The sequence below is a fragment of the Ursus maritimus genome, unplaced genomic scaffold (assembly GCF_017311325.1).
Source record: "Ursus maritimus isolate PB19 unplaced genomic scaffold, ASM1731132v1 scaffold_26, whole genome shotgun sequence".
NCBI lineage: Eukaryota > Metazoa > Chordata > Mammalia > Carnivora > Ursidae > Ursus > Ursus maritimus.
This window is the reverse complement of record NW_024425119.1, coordinates 30,591,270-30,609,588: the sequence shown is the minus strand read 5'-3', so window position 1 is coordinate 30,609,588 and position 18,319 is coordinate 30,591,270. Positions and strand designations below refer to the sequence as shown.

The window sequence follows — 18,319 nt, the reverse complement described above, 5'->3', positions numbered from 1 at the left end:
TACAGGATTTGTGATGGTAGAGAGATATTGGCTTCTTTAAGAGCGAAGAGGGACCGGCATGAAGCAAGAAAGGCTTCTTGGAGGACATAATGGCTAGGCTATAAAAGATAGGTGATGCTGGGAAAGAAGGGACCAAAAATGGGGACGGGGGATAGACACATTTGTTAAGTAAGGACCGTCCTACAGGTTTCAAAGATAAATGTGAATATACATAATATACATTTTTCCGCTATTAATAGAGCATAGAAATAATTGTAATATACAGATTTTATTTAAAAATGTAATCACTTCCCTCAAACAAGGCTTTTAGAGCCGGACTACTAGCTTTATAGTAGTAATCAATTTGCTTTAAATATCTCTTTAATTTATTTCCTCAGTAGCCTATATCCATTATGAAAAGTATGGAGAACAAATTAGATGTGTAAACAGACACAAATCAGATAAATAGCCCTGGAGTAGACTTTATTTTATAAATGCCGTCAGAGAGACATTACATAGAATAATTATTTTAGGTGCAATTAAATTAACAGGAAATAGCAAAGCAGTATTATTGAATCACAAGGAAATTGTTGGTTGTGATTTATTATGAAAGTCTTTCCATCATATCTCTCGGTATAGTGGTAATTATTTCAATATTACAGTATTGAAAATCAGGAACAGATAAAAATATTAAGGCAAATTAAGTTTTTCTTCTTTTAATCTCAGTAAAATCTAGGAATAGTTGACGATGGGGGAAAAAGATAATTATAAGTCCATGAAAATTACACTTAATACTTTATTTATTTATCTATGGTTTACTAAACAGTTTCTGAAGTAGGACAGGTTACAAAGGAAACTAAAAATTTCCATGTATTCCAGGAGATCTATGACAAAATTGACCTGGGAATCAATCCACTTACCCACCCAGATTCTTCAGATTTATTCTGTAGACAAAGCACCTTGTATCTAGGGTTGACAAGTTTACCACCACCTCCTCTTAACTGCCTTATGTTGATGACCTTTTGACAAATCCTCACTTCGTGATCATCTGTTTCTCTGGCTCTGAATAGATACAATGATGTGTTTTCTTTAACTCACAGAAATGTTGTCTTAGAGGCTGAAATGCAATTTGTGACTCAATACATTGTCTTCTCTACAACACAGGATAGCATTGCATTTATATGACATGCAAATTCAGTGTTTTATTCAAAATAATAATTGTAGACAAGACTCAGAAGGGGAGGAGCAAGTATTTTATTCATTCTTTCATTTATTTATATCCTGTCTCATTCTGGAAAGGATCCAAGGTAATTTATAGAAATGCATGTAATAAGACATGGCGAACTATAAACTGGGTGAGGAAATTGAAGGAGAGGGGAAATAAGGGTAAGAAATCTGAAAAGTCTGCAGAGGACAGTGTGTCATGAAGACATATCCTGCAAAAAATGGGTCATAGATTTGGCCATAAGCCCTCTCTGACAACTAACTCAGAGGTGGAAAAAAATCTCCATTTCATTATAAACAGGGTCCTTTCAGAATAGGAAACACCAATGGGAAGCACGAAGCTCAGATTCATAACAATGAGACCAAACAGAATTGTACCTCATTATTCATCACTCAATTCTTTAGAGAGTAACAAATTTACCAGAATAAAACAGAACCAAACATCAGAGAATTGCTTCTTCGAGAGTTCCATGATGAGTTCAACAGAGGCACATCAATGTGCCGTATGACCAACCTGACCATTGTCATTGGATCCAGATTTGCCACTCTGCTGGACTTATGTTATCTAGATGGCTGTTACATGTTCTTGTGACTTGACGGTGTAATTTATTTACTTGAGACCAGTACTTTTGCTTCTCTTTACGAAGTTTTTGGTTAGTGTTGAGTGATGAGAATTTAACGTTAATAGTAATAGCTGAACGTTGAATTGAAACAGTTAACCAAATGAGGATTAGCACAGTTAGAAAACTTTCATAGGGGCTTAGGTGATCCAAGGTTTTGTTTAAGCCCTCTATATTAACTTCCCACCCCTAGTGTGGTGAGCTCTGTTATATAAGGCTTGCCCACACTTACCATTACCAAAGCATCGTGCTTGAAGTGCGCTAATAGGATGTTTTATTTCCATGACTGTTACTTAAGATACTTGAAACACACACAACAGTGGAGGAGGATAGATTCTAAACATAATCTCCTTAACTCAGTTTTTAAGATTGCAGTGAAAGATGCCATGATTATGAGCTTGGGCTTCTGAAGGTCAAATACAATTATTTCACTTATTAGAAATGTGTAGTGCTAAAGTACTATTTTGTAATTTCCCCCATGTAACTAAAATGAGTGAGTCCTAGGGGATTGGGTTCATTAATACAAATATATTTACCACTGTTTTCAGTCCCCTTTCCTTTCACATTTTCACGTGTGTAGATCTGCTTCTGGAAGTTAAATCTGGAAGAGGTAAAGGTAATACTGGTGTAAAGAGGGCTGTCCCAGTTAGAATACTATGATGTATGTACAAGATCTTTGAGATAACGGAGAATAAGGCTGGAAATCTAAATGAGCTGTGTTTTAAATAATGTAATAAAAACATTTCTTACTGCAAAATCTCTACTGAAATTAATGGGAGCTTGTTTTTTCTTCCAAATTCCATCTTTAGAAATCAATATTTTGGCTGGCTATATAGCAACTTGTTTGTTGCTTGTGTCTGGTCATCAGGTCTTCACAACTAAGCATTAAACCTACCTGGGGGTTGGGGAAATACATATATTTAATGATAATGAACACCTTGCATTTGCAAAGGGAATGGGCCAACCTTAAATTCTGTGATGTAAATAGCAGTGACATCCCTTATGGTGTGTTTACCACTTTAGTTCCTACAATCTTTTTATCTTCTTTCTCTGTAAGCTTCCTTAGGTAAGCTTCAGTAATCACACTGACAAGGATTTTATAGTGAGAACTAATGCATGCTTACTCAATCCTTCTCCCTCCACATCTAAACTGAGAAGGCACCTGTGGAAGGTCTGCTTTCTGAGAAGGCAATGATGATTGCTTTAAGGTGAAGAAACTCAGAATAACCATGTTGGTATTAACAATGTACTTTTAAGCTCTTATTATTAAAAATAAAGCTTGGGGACTCTTACCCATGTTAACATGGGATACTCGTAAAAAAAAATGTCCTATTACATCTTGGTCATAAGAAAGTTTGAAGAATTTTATACTTTGTATTTGTAATTATTGATACAAGTAATAAGTTTTTGAGTGTCTTAAACTTTCATCCTGATAAATTGTTAATCATTTTGGTAGCATAGACGATGAAATGTTTTTGAGATATGAGTTATTAAAACTAAAATATCTGTTTGAAATATCAATATTGATGGGATAAATTAAATATTATTTGAATATTAACAAAATATAACTTTTGAGTGTACATAATTTGGGGTTAACAAACAATGAAGTTATGTATAAGTCTCTTAAAATATAAATTACTAAGTTATGCTCATAGTAATTTAAGCATTTTTTTGTGATTAAACTATACATTGGTACAAAACTTTAAAGTATAATTGACAAATGTTATGAAAGCTAATACTATATATTTTTCCTCTTAAATTTAGTCATGATTTCATTGGAGAATTTACCACAAGCTATAGGGAACTTTCCAGAGGACAATCACAATTCAACGTATATGAGGTAAGAGAAATTTTATTTTATTATTTTCCTCTGGAATAAGTAAATCTATGCTTTAAAAGTATAGATTTTGCAAAGGGTAATTGGCAAAGGTTAACCAACTACCAATATATGTAAGAATCTTTAAACTTATTGAACAGACTTGTTTCTGAGACTGAATGATATTCTCTTCAAGGCCCATGATCTTTTAACGCTATTTTGAAAAATTTAAAAATTCTTGCCTATGAAACTTTTTATTATTTTTTAAACATTTTTTCCATAAACCTCACCCTTATGTTTTGCCTTCCTACCAACCTCCTCCCCAACACCGTTTTAATAAAAAGAGAAAAATATGCATTTTCATTATGTCAAATTGGTGTTATAAAGTGAATTATGGTCTGCTTAGTATGTTTGAGCACCTTCACTGTTGTTTAGTCGAAGACTGAAGGGAATGACAAAGTATAATTCAGTCATTAAAGAAATCCAAGTTATTAAAGCAAGCACAGTAGCTCTTTCTGCCTTAAGCCTACCTTGCCAGTTAACTATCACATATGTATTGAGCACATGGTGTGTTCTGGCACTGTTAATACTTGAGCTATGTCATCTGTACATTCTCTTTAATTTTTTTATTTAACGAACATCAATAGCAAAAGATAATATCTCAGTATCAGTCAATAATGGTAATAATGACCAGGTTGACACTAACATTGACCTCTTTTAAGTTAGGAGTGGAAAAATTTCCTTCTTCTAGCGTCTTCTTCCTAAGCTAAAGCAGTAGCATTCCATTCATTCATTTAGAAATAAAATATTTATTACATGGCTTTTACATTCCACATTCTCCGTTAAGGCCTTAGGGATACAGAGATGATTAAATATTTCAGTGTCTACAGGTACCTGGGTGGCTCAGTTGGTTAAGTGTCTGACTTTTGATGTCAGCTCAGATCATGATCTCAGGGTTGTGAGATCGAGCCCTGCATTGCACTCTGCATTAGGCGTGGAACCTACTTAAGATTCTCTCCTTCTCTCAAAAAAAAAAATAAATAAATAAATTCCATGTCTAATGGGAGACAAACACATGAAATATGTTTGGTATGTCTTGACAAGAGCTACGTATAGTATTTTACTTAGTAGAGTATGAGATTTTTACAGATCAGACTTCCTCGGCAAGGACAAAGATGGAGTAATGGATCAGTTTTTCTATCTGGGTCTTCCAAGGAAGGAATATTAAGGCTCTACACAGACAATGAAAGTAATATAAGACAGGTTGTCCTCGCATAGATGCCTGCTTTCTCGGCCTACCCTTGGGCTTCTAGATCTCCAGCACTATACCTGAGTTTTTAAAAACCCCCCTCCAGCTTTGTAGACTGGTTTTGGCAGATAAAGACATGCTCCTGTCAGTTCCTGAGCTGATGGGATTAGCTGCAGAGCTGCAGTCCTGCTGGATTGGAGCTGCTTTTAAGGCTGGTGGGTCTGTAGTAGCATCCATGGTTGGGGTGCTTGTTACCAGCGCTGGAGCGGGCATGGATTCTGTCTGGCCCCTGGGTGGGTGAGACTGGCTCCAGCACTTTATTCAGGAGGGCAGCACTGAGCCACAGTTCCTTTTCAGGGGGCACATTTGGGTCCTCAGTCAGATGGCCTCTTACTAAGTGTAAGGATGTGTGTAGCTCCTGCCAGGTCTCTTGGAGGACTTCCCTCTGATCACTGGGTGGGTCCCTAAGTAGGCAGGTTAGGCTCTGGATCATACCTAAGAGGGTCAGCCCCTGAGTCCCATGGCTGTTTCAGGTACCATAGTTAAGACTTTGGTCTGTACTGGCTCTGGAGGCGCAGATGGGCATGTCCCCCACTCGGTCCCTTGGGTGGGCTAGATCGCTTCCTGACCATGGTCCGAGGGGCTGGGACTAAATAAATAGAAGGATATTTCGTGATCTCCTGAGGTATAGACAAGAGTATCTCTTGATTTGTCCTTGTGTCAGCAGGACTGTTCACAAACTACAGCTGGAAGGAGCTGAAACTAAGTATTGGGCCCTTTTAGGATTTACACGATTGCAGGCAGGATTGTTTCCTTCTGGGACCCTGGCCCCGTAGGACTGTTGGTTGACTGCATCTGTGAGGGGGCTGGAGCAGAGTACAGAGCCCTTGTGGAATCTCTAAGCTTGCAAACAGCTTTCAGGATCTCTAGGCAGGCAGACAGGAGTGTCTGCTGCTGGTTTGACGTACCTGCGGTCCTTCGGCTTCATTTCAGTAATATGTATTTGCTCTCTGCTCCAGCCACCTTGGGCCAATTACTTTTTCCTCTTTCTAGATGATTATGTTTATCCCTTTTTATTATAGCCTTAGTTTAAATTAATAAAGTTTAGTTCAAATAATACTTGCCATAAATTCTTTTAACTTTCTTTGCCTATCAAAATGCTTCCTTGGTATTTTGAATTGGGATGTGCTGAAGGATTTTCTCTAGACACTTAGGTGTTTTATTTATTCTATTAGATACACAGGTCTTACTCATCTTTACATTCCCTATATTCTTCAGTGTCTTGTACAATATAGGAGTGCAGTAATATTGCCTCATGGAATAAATGGTCAAAGATTAAATCTTACATCTACAGGCCAGAGCTTTACCAATTAGTACATAGCCTCAGTATCTGGTGGAAATTACTACCCCTGACAGCAATAGAGTAACAGAGCCCTATGTATGCACATATTTGGGTGATTTGCTATGTTAGTGTTTTTAACCTAATAAAAAAGTTATGTCTCTTGGCTATACTTTTCTTTGGCGATTTATAGTTCACTACAGAGCAATCATTATTATTTAGGACCTAGGATGTTAAAAGTCTCTCTTACATCAAGAAGATACAGATGAATGAGGGTAATCAATGCATAAAGTGATTGAGAAAAATATTATTGAAAAAATATATTTTTTATAAAGATGGTCACACACACATACACACACACAAAGAAGATGGTCACCAGTACATTTTGTAGAGAGGTTTTGGCTGAAGGACTGTCCAGGAGTCATACTAAAGGCATTTATAAATGAATGAATACATCAGGAGTGAAGGCAGCAGTTTGAACTACACATTTTGTAAAAATTTCCATATAAAACCTAACACAGTGTTAATTGTTTTATCTGCTTTTCAAGGTGGTGAATCCCAAAAAGAAAGGAAAAAAGAAAAAATATACTAATTCGGGAACAGTAAGTCAAATTTTATGTTACTCACTGAGGAGTCAAATAAACGGATAAAAAATGTATAACATTTACACAGACTAGAACGAGAGACTAGGCTCTTTCACTCAGGATTTTAGTATGAAGGAGTGTACTAGAAAATGGAGCGTGCTGTGGGGATGGTTGTAATGGAGACTACCCTATAGAAAGTAGTCACCCGCTTCTGCAGGTTGTCCTCAGGACCGTATGGGCTCTGACGGAAGCTGAAGTTTTCTTATGAAATCCTCATTCAGTGGAATCACACTGGAGAGAATCGAGTAGGTATGAAAACGTTTAGGTGTTAGTAAGAAATACTGTACTCTTTATAGGACTCACTCACCTATTAAATCTCAGGGCATGAGAAAGTACTTGTTCATAGTGTGTTAAAATTTACACCCTTGTAGGATGCTGGGCTAAAATCAGTACAGGAAGGTACAAAGATGAAAGTATCTTGAAATCGTGAAAAATCTTAAAATTGTCCTATTCCTTTTTTGGGGGATTCAGGTGTACCTTTTTTTTTTTTTAATTGAAGTGTAACTAACACACAATGTTACAGTTTCAAGGGTACAACATATTGATTTAACAATTTCGTACATTACTCTGCGTTCACCACAATCAGTACAGTGACCAGATGCCTTGACTGTATTACCCATGCTGTACTTTTCATCTCCGTGACATTTCTTCTATGATATACTGAAGATTTTATTGTGAGATTAAATTTTCTTAGGAAAAGCAAAATCTAAGTTCTCTCCAAGCTTCCTTTTGAAGATTTCTGTACTGCAAGACACTTAAAATATTAGATAGCCTCATTACAGGACCATGAGAAAAACAAACATTTCCTCTTAAAAGGCTTAACTCACTGATTCTGATTTTTTAGTTTTAACCATTTTTTAGCTCCTTTCATCTTTCCTTTTATCTAAAATGTGAAGTAACACAGTGTCCTTGTAGACAATTTTCATTCTAGTCTTCAAAGGAAGTAAACTGGTCATAGAAAGGAGGTAGTTAATTTTTTGGGCCCCTTTCATTTGGATCATGTTAAATGTAAGAACAATCAGTCCTGGCAGATTTTAATAAAGAGTAATATTGTTATTGATTTTCAAAATGTGATGTTCCTCTCAATATGAAATATGAGTTCTTCTCTAATACTTAGAATAAAGTCCATCTGGGGTTGTAATTAAGTACTGGTAGATAATTCTACCTTGTTTTTCTTTTACTTTTCAGGTAACCTTGCTCTCTTTTTTGGTAGAAACAGAAGTTTCATTCCTCGATTATATTAAAGGAGGGTAAGTCATTCTCTGAAATAGTTTCCTTGCTTAAACATTTCTTTTAATGTGTGTAGCAAGTGCGACCACTAGGTAATGGGCAGCTGAAATGATCAACTGTATTATAGTTTGATGGCACACCTTTTGCACTTTTGTTACAGACTTAAGGGGATAAACACAAAGAGCTATTACTTTTGGGGAAAATCACAACTTTTCTTTAACCAAGAGAAAAGACTTTATTGTGTTAATAATAGCTGCAGATAAAGCTATTCTGTGCAGTTTTGGAGAATATTTTCAGTTGCCTAACATATGGGACTTTTTATATGCACTTTTCATTATCTTAAAATAGGAGAAAAGCTTGAGGGCTTGTTGTAAATGTATACTTGAGCTCCAGAATGTTAAAGAATGTATCTTGTCATAAAAGCATCATGCAGAAATGGATGGTGTATAGTCATACTGTTGCTTCCTATGCTTCTAGGCAGGAATATATTTCAGAAAACACTTGGTTGTTGTAACCATTCTTGAAATTTTCCAGAGTCCAGACAGAGCCTGTTTTGGTAATACATTTTGAATTCTTACTCCCAAGTAAATAGGGAGGTTTGGGTTTTTTTTTCAATTTTGAAAATTTTTATTTTTAACCTAGTTTTCCCTGTTTTTTCATAACCAAGTGTCCCCAGAAATTGAAAACAGTCATTCATTACTATACCCTCTAAAATGTCCGCATATTCCAATTTATGTGCTATTACCTGTATTTACAATATACAAAAATGGTGAGACATAAATTTGAAATTGTACGTAAATGGTTAGTAATTTCATGACAAATAATAGCAGCCAGAGACAACGCTCATGTAAACCTCTTCCTAATTTAGCAATTTTTTTTCCAATATCAGTTCACTGGTAGAATGTCATGAGGTGGAAGAAAGGGATGAAAGAATGAGGAGGCTAAAGGAACCAAGATAGTTTACCAAAAAACAGAGAGCTTGCCCTTAGTTAAGGAAACAAAAACGAACCCCAAAATGATACTTGCTTAAATGGAGAATCAATGCTACATATGGACATCTTGCAACCTGCCACGTGGCTACACGGACACGGAAGCTACAGTGGTTGTTTCAATAAGGATAAAGGAAAACGTACTAAAGTAGAAAAAATGTTTGCTGTTCAAGAAAAACTTCAGGAGTGAGCCTATGAGCGAGGAAAAAGGAGACAAATCTTTATTTAGGGGTACAAACTGGGGAGAACAACCCAACTCAGTCGATGTGCTTGTCCAAAAAGGGTGACAGGAGATGGTGTTTTTAAAACTTAAAACCACAGCAAAGGAGAAATTTCAGTTGGTATGATTTGCTCAGTGATTAGTTGACCTCTTTTGCTCAGTATTGTGGGTCGGGGGCAATTTTCCAGGTGTCTAAACCTCAAGATGATTATCATGATTCCAGGAAGTGGCTGTTCTTCATTGAACTCCACAAAACGGTGGCAGTTGCAAGATGGAGTCAGAATTGTCAACTGTCCTTTGCTCCTTTTCATTTCTTCTTTCTTTCCTTTTTTTTTTTTTAAAGATTTTATTTATTTATTTATTCGACAGAGATAGAGACAGCCAGTGAGAGAGGGAACACAAGCAGAGGGAGTGGGAGAGGAAGAAGCAGGCTCATAGCAGAAGAGCCTGATGTGGGGCTCGATCCCATAACGCCGGGATCACGCCCTGAGCCGAAGGCAGACGCTTAACTGCTGTGCCACCCAGGCGCCCCTCATTTCTTCTTTCTGATCATTGGTGTATGAAACATCACCATGATCAGTTTTGGTGGGGGAAACTCATTATGGTGAGTCCCTTGTTGCCCAGGTGCTAGGCTGCTGCTTGTGGCCCTTCCCGTCCTTCATAGGGACCTTAAAGGCATGGGGTCGGAGCAGTAGACACAGAAGCTTCAGTCTTCATAGTTAGCTGGGAGCGCAAGAGGAGAAAGAGAGGCACTTCTGGAAATAAGCAAAAAGTATTTTGTATAGCAATCAGATGCTCAATCAGATACTTAATAGTATCATACAGTATTGTAGTCCAGATTGAAGAATGTTTCCTATTTTTTGGGTGACCAACTAAAGGGATTAGATGATGGTAGATAACTTTTAATGTGATTCCAAATTTCATTGACGGTGGGATTGTTGATATTGTGAAGCCAAGAGGCCTGTATGAATTTTTTTTTTTAATTTCTAATTCCACTTTGGAGGAAGTATTTATCCAGATGCAACAAGAGATATTAGCAAGAGCACAGACACCCCCTTATTCTACCAGCCAGTAGTTGAATGTTATTTGATTGTCTAGAACTACTGATGCAAGGGAGTCCAAGGATAATTGTAATTTTTGTAGGGCTGAAGCAGTATTGCAGGATAATTCCTCCAGAACATTTGTTAGATTACACAGGGTGGCTTTATGATAAGCAAATCTTCCCCAAGGGGCCAACATGCCTATGGCCAGACCAGTTCTAACAATTATTATACCTTAAGCCCTTTGGGTTCTGTGAGAGGCAGTGGACCTTGTGGGTAGGATAGACCAATTGGGTTACATGAATCCTAGGGTGCATTGTACAGTGAGTGACCCAGGAATTGTTAAATGCATTTGAAGACTAAGGTTTGGTTAGTTACTCTTCCTTAAGGGTTGCCCATGTAGGAAACATAATTAAGAGGGCTGCTACTGATAAATATATATATACTTCAGAAGCACACCAAGATTCAGTTGCTCTTGTCTTATCATTCAGAGTGATGCTATTGATGATGGGAAAGGAAGAGTTGGTACAGAGGGAAGATAGGGGTCCTGCAACATAAGGTTTATTGAGATCACAGTAAGGATAGAATCTGGGGGGCACCTGGGTGGCTCAGTTCCTTAAGCGTTCAACTCTTGGTTTTACCTCTGGCCCTGGTCTCAGAGTCCTGAGATAGAGCTCCATATTGGGCTCTGTGCTGGGCGTGGAGCCTACTTAAGAGTCTCTCTCTCCCTCTGCCCCTCCCCCCACTCTCTCTCTCTCTCTCAAATAAATAAGTCTTTTTTTTTTTTTTTTAAAGGATAGAATTTGGGATTAGTTTGATCATAGCAAAACCTCTTACACAAATATTCCTTTGATGGGACTTTCTATATATCTTTCTCCAGGAAATCACTGGACCTAAGCATTGGTAGTAAGTTTCATCATTTGTCTTCTGTTCTTGATGACCTGGCAGAGGGCAGTAGCATTAGGGTATGTGGATGAACTAGAATTACAGCTGGATAGATGATAGTGATCAGTTAATGCAAAAGTGAGATTTACACTGTAGAAACCAGACTAGGTCTCAGGTGGACATATCTGATGAAAAGAGAAATTGTGCACAGGAGTAACTTCAAAACAAGGAAAGGAGGTTAAAGCAAATGGGGTTAGGGCACCTTTGAGGGAGTGGGGAGGAGCAATTGGATTTGACCGGGGCATTGTGCATGATCTTAATGATCTTAATCTGTGGGGCAATCTTATTGAACTGAGGGGAGTTAAGAGGGAGTATTTTGTATTTGGTTGAAATGTCACGTGGGTTTTGACATACCCAGCAATTTTTTAGGGGAATCCCCTGGTCGGTGGTTTGGGACAGCTTGACAATGGAGTTAGTATTCCAATCAGAGGGGGTTCCATCTTTGATAGAAGGTAGTAATAAAGGTATTGTTAACTGGCTTTTCATCTTGAATTTGTATAGGAGTTGAGAACAAAGGGTAGGGACCATAGGGTGTCAAGTCTTACTAAAGCCTAAGGGTCATTAAGGAAGTCTGCCTTTAAGAAGTCAAACCAAGGAGGGGCGCCTGGGTGGCTCAGTCATTAAGCGTCTGCCTTCGGCTCAGGGCGTGATCCTGGAGTTCTGGGATGACCCCCAGGTCAAGCTCTTCCGCTGGGAGCTGCTTCTTCCTCTCCCACTCCCCCTGCTTGTGTTCCCTCTCTTGCTGCTGTCTCTCTCTGTCAAATGAATAAATAAAATCTTTAAAAAAAAAAAAAAAACCTCAAACCAAGGAGGCGGCCAAAGGTCATAAATGACCTCACCAGTCTGGGGTGGGTGAAATAGAATCATGGTAAAAATGGGAAAAAAGGGGAAAAAAATAAGAATTAAAGTAAAAGTAGTGTTCTGGCTTGGGCCTGGATTTTGGGTATCAGCTGTTTCATTGGATATTGTCTGCTTAAATTCTGGATCTTGGGATATCCTCTGAAATTGGAGTGACTCTCCAATCATTTTTAGGATTTGGAGCCCTTTTTAAATGAGAAATGTGAATCCGTGAGTCAGCCCCTTGTAGCTTTGCTACACATGAGTTGTTTAGCAATACCTGATCAGGTCCTTTCTATTTTGGCTGTAAAGAATCTTAAAGTTGATATCTCTTCAAGTATACTAGATCGCCAGGCTTAAGGTCATGAGTATTTTCTTTGTCTCCAAGGAGCATTCTGTAAAGTGAATCTTTAACAAGTTTGGCCTTTTCATATATATTCTGCACAAGTCCCTTACGGTGCTGGAGAATTCTTGTAACAAAGTGGAGGGCAAGTGACCCTCAATTAGTTTCATAGAATACCCAGTGATGATTTTGAATGGAGACAATTGAGCCTTGCCAGTATGGGTAGATTTTAGATTTTAAAAGGACAAGAGGCAATGCTTTGGGCCAGGGTAGACCAAAGGCAGTAGTTAGTTTGGCCAATTGAGTTTGGATTATGCCATTAGTGTGTTTAACTAATCTTGAGGATTGAAGATGATAGGTGCAATGAAAATATTAAAAGATGGATTAAATTTTGCAGATCTCTTGGACAATTTGACTAGGAAAATGGGTTCTTTGATAACTGTGTAGCTGTTGAGGAATACTCCAATTAGGAGTGATTTTTTCCTAATAGGTTTTTGACCACTGCTTTAGCTGTTGCTTGCCTGCAAGGAAATGTCTTGATCCAGTGAGAAAACATACAGATCATTACCAATAAATATTTACATTTGGTAAATGGGGGAAGCTGATGGAATCAATTTGCCAGATGTCAGAAGGCCTGTTGGGAAGAGGAAATTGACCTAAGGCAGTGAGATATGGTTTTGCAGGATTGTGCAAGGGGCAAATCGTACATTTTTGAAATATTTGTTGGGCAACAGTTGGAGTTGGCTTCTACTAGTACTGTTGTGCCCTTTGGACCATTTTATGTGTGCTCCAATGTGTCATGTCATGGATAAATTTAAATAGAGCTCTTGGGTTTCTGTTTGGTAGTACAGGTTTGTTATTTGGTCCTACCCAAAGGTTGTCTCGGAGAAGTCCTTCTAGGAGCCTCATTTCATCCATTTCCCCCTTACATCCTCAGTCTTATTATGTTATTAATTTAGGGTTAAGGGAATGCAGGTCATACAGATGGACGTTTGTGAATCAGAGGTTTGAAGTGCCACATTTTTGGTGGCCTGGTCAGCATGATTGCCCTTATAGCTTCAGGGATATCAAGTTTGGATTGAGCTTGAATTTTTTAATAGCTAACCCAAAGGGTAAGAGAATGGTATCAGACAGTTTTAACATATAAGTTTTGTTTTTGTGGATTGTCCAGAGGATGTTGGAAACCCTCTGTTTCCAGAGCATACCAAAATCACGGGCAACCCCAAAAGCATATATGCCATCTATAGCCTTATTTATTGCCAATTGCCATACACTTGTTAGAGTATGTAATTCAGCTTATTGGGCCTAACCAGCCAAGAGCAAGGAGCCTGCTTTAAACATTTTTTCAGTGGATACTACAGAGTATCCTGCACTGTATTTTCCTTGATCATTTTAATGTAACATCCATCAATAAACCTGGTAAAGTGATGGGGAGCTTGATCTCACAACCTAGGGATCATGAGCTGAGCCAAAATCAAGAGTCGGATGCTTAATAGGTGCCCTGCAAATGTAGTAATGTTTTGATGCGAGTCTATATGTAAAGGACATTTTCAGAATCTGTTGCCAATAAATCACTTTTATTGGTTGTACACATTCTCCTTTTGAGGATTCTTAGGGCTAATTAAAACAAATGGGTTTTCTACAATATCTAGAGCAATGATGGTCTTGATTATATCATACTTCCATATTTTTCTGCTGCTTACAACCTCCAAGATTTTTTTTTAATCTTACACACTTCGTACTTACAGTACTCCCTATGCTGGAAGCAATACTAGTGACCTTTTTCTGTCAGAAGTCTGTATATAAATGGATCCCCAACCTATGAGGTATACTTTGTCTAATCCTGTCTTCCTGAGACTTTAATAAGAACCCATTTTTCACTTATACTACATAATTAACCTAACTGGACTTAATATGAATTTTTATATGAACACATTATCTAAACAGAACATAAGAATATTATTTACCTATAATACATTATCTTTATATGAAGGTGTATATAATAAATGTATTATCTTTTAAATATAATGCAATTATACATTCACCTATTATCATTATTTGTACTATGTATACTATAGAGTTATTAATATACTGTTTCTTTTGATAATGACATGCAAATTGACAGACAAAAATAATTATTGTATTCTGTATGTGTATTTATGTGTCTTTGCTCTTAACGACTTGTTAAGCAATTGAGCAAAGAATTTAAATTCTGATTTTTATTAATGATATCGTGAGGTGGCTTTATCGTGATAATCCTCATGCTATATAATGACAGGCAAATAAGTTCATAGACCTAAATTTCAGTTTCCTGTAGTTCACATGAGTCTCTGTAGTTCTACAGTGTACCTGAAAAATGATGTCATTCAACTACATTTTCCAACTCTTTCATGGCCTTAATAATACTTATTTTCCACCATTCTGAAGTTACTGTTTATTCTTACAAAAGATTTACTCTAACCTATCAATGTACTATACAGTGTATTTGCACATAATAATAATAGTTAACATCTTCTGACCATTTACATGTCAGGTCCTGAGCTAACTGCCTCATGGGAATTAACTTTACCCATCTCTCCATCGGCGTCTTTCCCTTTATGCTCACCCACTTTCTCCTCCTTTCTGTCATGAGTAATATTTTCATTGATAAGTTTCTCTTTTTCCAAAAACAATTAAAAAGAAGCTCATTTAGTTAACTTCTAGTCTTTCTGTGTCTAATATTTACCATCTAGCTGTTGCCAGTCAAAAATACAGTTTTAAAAAAACTACAGTAATTTATGTAGCCCAACAGAAAGTGATGCCTTGGCATACAGAGTATCTAAGAACTTCATTATTGGATATTTATGAAGATTTAAACTTTAATTAATTGTGAGTTATGGAAATTGATCTGGATATTTACTTCATAGGATACTTGATGGGTTCTGATTAAAAAAATGAAGAGTAAAGTTTCATGTTCCTATCTTTCTTAAAAATCTCTATTGCTGGGGTGCCTGGGTGGCACAGCGGTTAAGTATCTGCCTTCGGCTCAGGGCGTGATCCTGGTGTTATGGGATCGAGTCCCACATCAGGCTCCTCTGCTGGGAGCCTGCTTCTTCCTCTCCCACTCCCCCTGGTTGTGTTCCCTCTCTCGCTGGCTGTCTCTCTCTCTGTCAAATAAATAAATAAAATCTTTAAAAAAAAAATCTCTATTGCTATAAAAATAACAAATTATAGCAATTTGAAAGGAAAACATGAATATAAAAACCAAGGTGGAAGTGTAGCTACGAACACTTAATCCAAATATTTCAGTGCATTATTTTTATTTTTCTTGATAGATTTTCTGTCGATTTTTTTTTCACCTGTTTAGACATTGTAACATTTTGGGCTTTCTGCCCTTGCTATTAAGAAATCTCAACCTCCAAGTAGATAAATGCACTACAGTGATGGCAAATCATATAAAAAGCAGACACACAATTATACAAAATTTCTGAATAATAGCAAAACAGAATATAATGAGCTGCACTCATTTCAAATTAGAATTAATTGTAATAATTGACAATTAATTATGTACAGTTTCAATAAATGGCTACTGACTCTTGTGAACAACATCAATCAGAATCCCTGGTCTCTTACAACTTAAAAAATTCTGGAAACTGTTAAACACCTTGATTTTGATTATATTTTGTATTCTTCATTGTTATTTTTTTTCAAAAGTAATAAAATACTTTTATCTTATTTTATTAGTGTTTTATATTCACATTTGAGGGAAAGAAGTAGTATGTCTCTCAAATTTTAAACATAAAAATCTTTGTGTTTCACATTATAAATATAAAATGTGAAGTGCTAAAAAGAAAAGTTAGGCAAAGTGAATATAATTTATGAAACTAGATCCTCTGTAATCGTACCTTGTAGAGATAATCATAGTTACATGTTTGTTTATTCTGAAACACACAATTATTTTTTGCAACATTGGGATCACACTGTGAACAATGTTCTATAATGTATATTTTGCTCATTAAATATATTATGTATATATATTTCCATATCAGTACTTATGTACCTACCTTATTTTAACAGTTTTCCATTGTATGCATGTACATAATTTAGGTTAAAAATTTTCTGTGAGATACCCTTTAGTTGCATCCGTTTTACATGCCTATTATAAACAAGGCTGCAATAGTAAAACCCTGGTGCGTGCTTTTAATGCGTGTCATTGAGCATGTCTACAGGGTCATTTCCCAGCAATAATGTTGTTGGATGAAATGGTAGGTGTATTTTATAATTTATTGCCAAAAGGGTAGTAATAATAATTTACACTTCTCCAACACTTTCATTTGTATATGAAAGTTTACTGTCCTTACCTTACTAAATAGTGCCCCTCCTTTATTTTTTCTAATTTAATAAATGGTATAAGTCATTGTTGTCAGTTTTTATCTGTGAAACCTCTGCTTATTAGCTATTGTGATCTTTTATGAAAGCTTGTGTCTTTGGAAACCTAGGTTTCAGAAACTTTTTTTTTTTTTTTTTTGCTTTTCTTCTGCTCCTTCTTCCCTTAGTTCCACTTAAAAGAATTGAGTATTTTTAACTAAGGACAGAAGACAGAAAGATAGCTGGCAGCTACATCCTTTAAGTGTGGTCAGCACTTCAACTAAACTTCCGCAATATTCACATCTTGGTCTTTGATAGAACTCCTCATCAGCACATATCTAATGAGACTCTTCTTAATTTAGCCATCAGTTCTTGCCTTTTGTCCTGTGATTACGCTGGAGAAGAACAATGAAATAAGCTGGCACTTTGGGCTGCAGTCAACCAAGCAACCCAACATAGTATTTTGGAGGTCATATTAGTACATTTGAAGATTTATGGGATTATCAAGGTTAGTTTTTTTTATTAAAGAGATGCTTTACCATATTTCTAAATAAGTATGATATTTCAGAAGTGATAGGAGCAAAGTGTTCAGTTCCATTTTGTCTTTATAACACATTGTAGTAACTACGCACTTTTAAATTAAAATACTAAGATATCAGTATTTGTTACCAGCGTTTGTGAATTGTTTCATTGCTAACTTGGGTTGCTGATTTAGGTGGCATCCATTCAGGGACCTGTTCACCTTATCCTTTCGAATCTAGGAGAAGCTATTGTTAACTTATGGTCATGCTGAACCTGAGCTGACTTAGGTAGAGGTCTTCAGAAAAGGTAAAGGGCGCCGGGGTGGCTCTATCGTTAAGCGTCTGCCTTCGGCTCAGGTCATGATCCCAGCGTTCTGGGATCGAGCCCCGCATCGAGCTCCCTGCTTAGTGGGAAGCCTGCTTCTCCCTCTCCCGCTCCCCCTGCTTGTGTCCCCTCTCTCGCCGTGTCTCTCTCTGTCAAATAAATAAATAAAATCTTTAAAAATGAAACGAACAAACAAAAAGGTAAAAAAAAATCAACATATAAGGTATAAAGTATGAGTAGCCATCGGTACTCTGGGCTAACTCTGGGCTTTCCAAAAGAAAGTTAGTTGAGATTTTCCTGCAGTCATTTTGTAAAACATTTCCCTTACATCTCGGATGTGTGGGAGCATGAGAAAAGAAAAAGGGGGCAAACAGGTGACTGATGTGGAATAGGCAGGACTAACAGCTTGTGATTAAACTCTTAGAAAGAAATTCTTGAATTGCCTTTAAAATTTCATCGCTCTTCTTGGTTCAGCTCACAAAAAAATAATTCAATAGAAAATTATAAAAATGTTGTTATTTGTTTTCCCATGAATCCAAGTAGAATTTATGCAGAGTTAAGAATGAACACATTTAAATACTAAACAAAATTGTCCTTTAATATCTCCCCCTTCAAAGGAATTATAGACCTAATTTTTAGTACTGGATATTC

General features: G+C 36.8%; 1 protein-coding gene across 1 annotated transcript in view; it reads left to right on the top strand.

The window, feature by feature from the left end:
- CPNE8 (copine 8) overlaps window positions 1-18,319 on the top strand; it is a 210,098-nt gene that overhangs the window by 141,340 nt on the left and 50,439 nt on the right. The window contains exons 11-13 of the mRNA XM_008704450.2: window positions 3,588-3,663; window positions 6,776-6,829; window positions 8,060-8,121. Of these exons, the coding sequence (XP_008702672.1) occupies window positions 3,588-3,663; window positions 6,776-6,829; window positions 8,060-8,121 (192 nt within the window). The remainder of the gene's footprint in view (window positions 1-3,587; window positions 3,664-6,775; window positions 6,830-8,059; window positions 8,122-18,319) is intronic.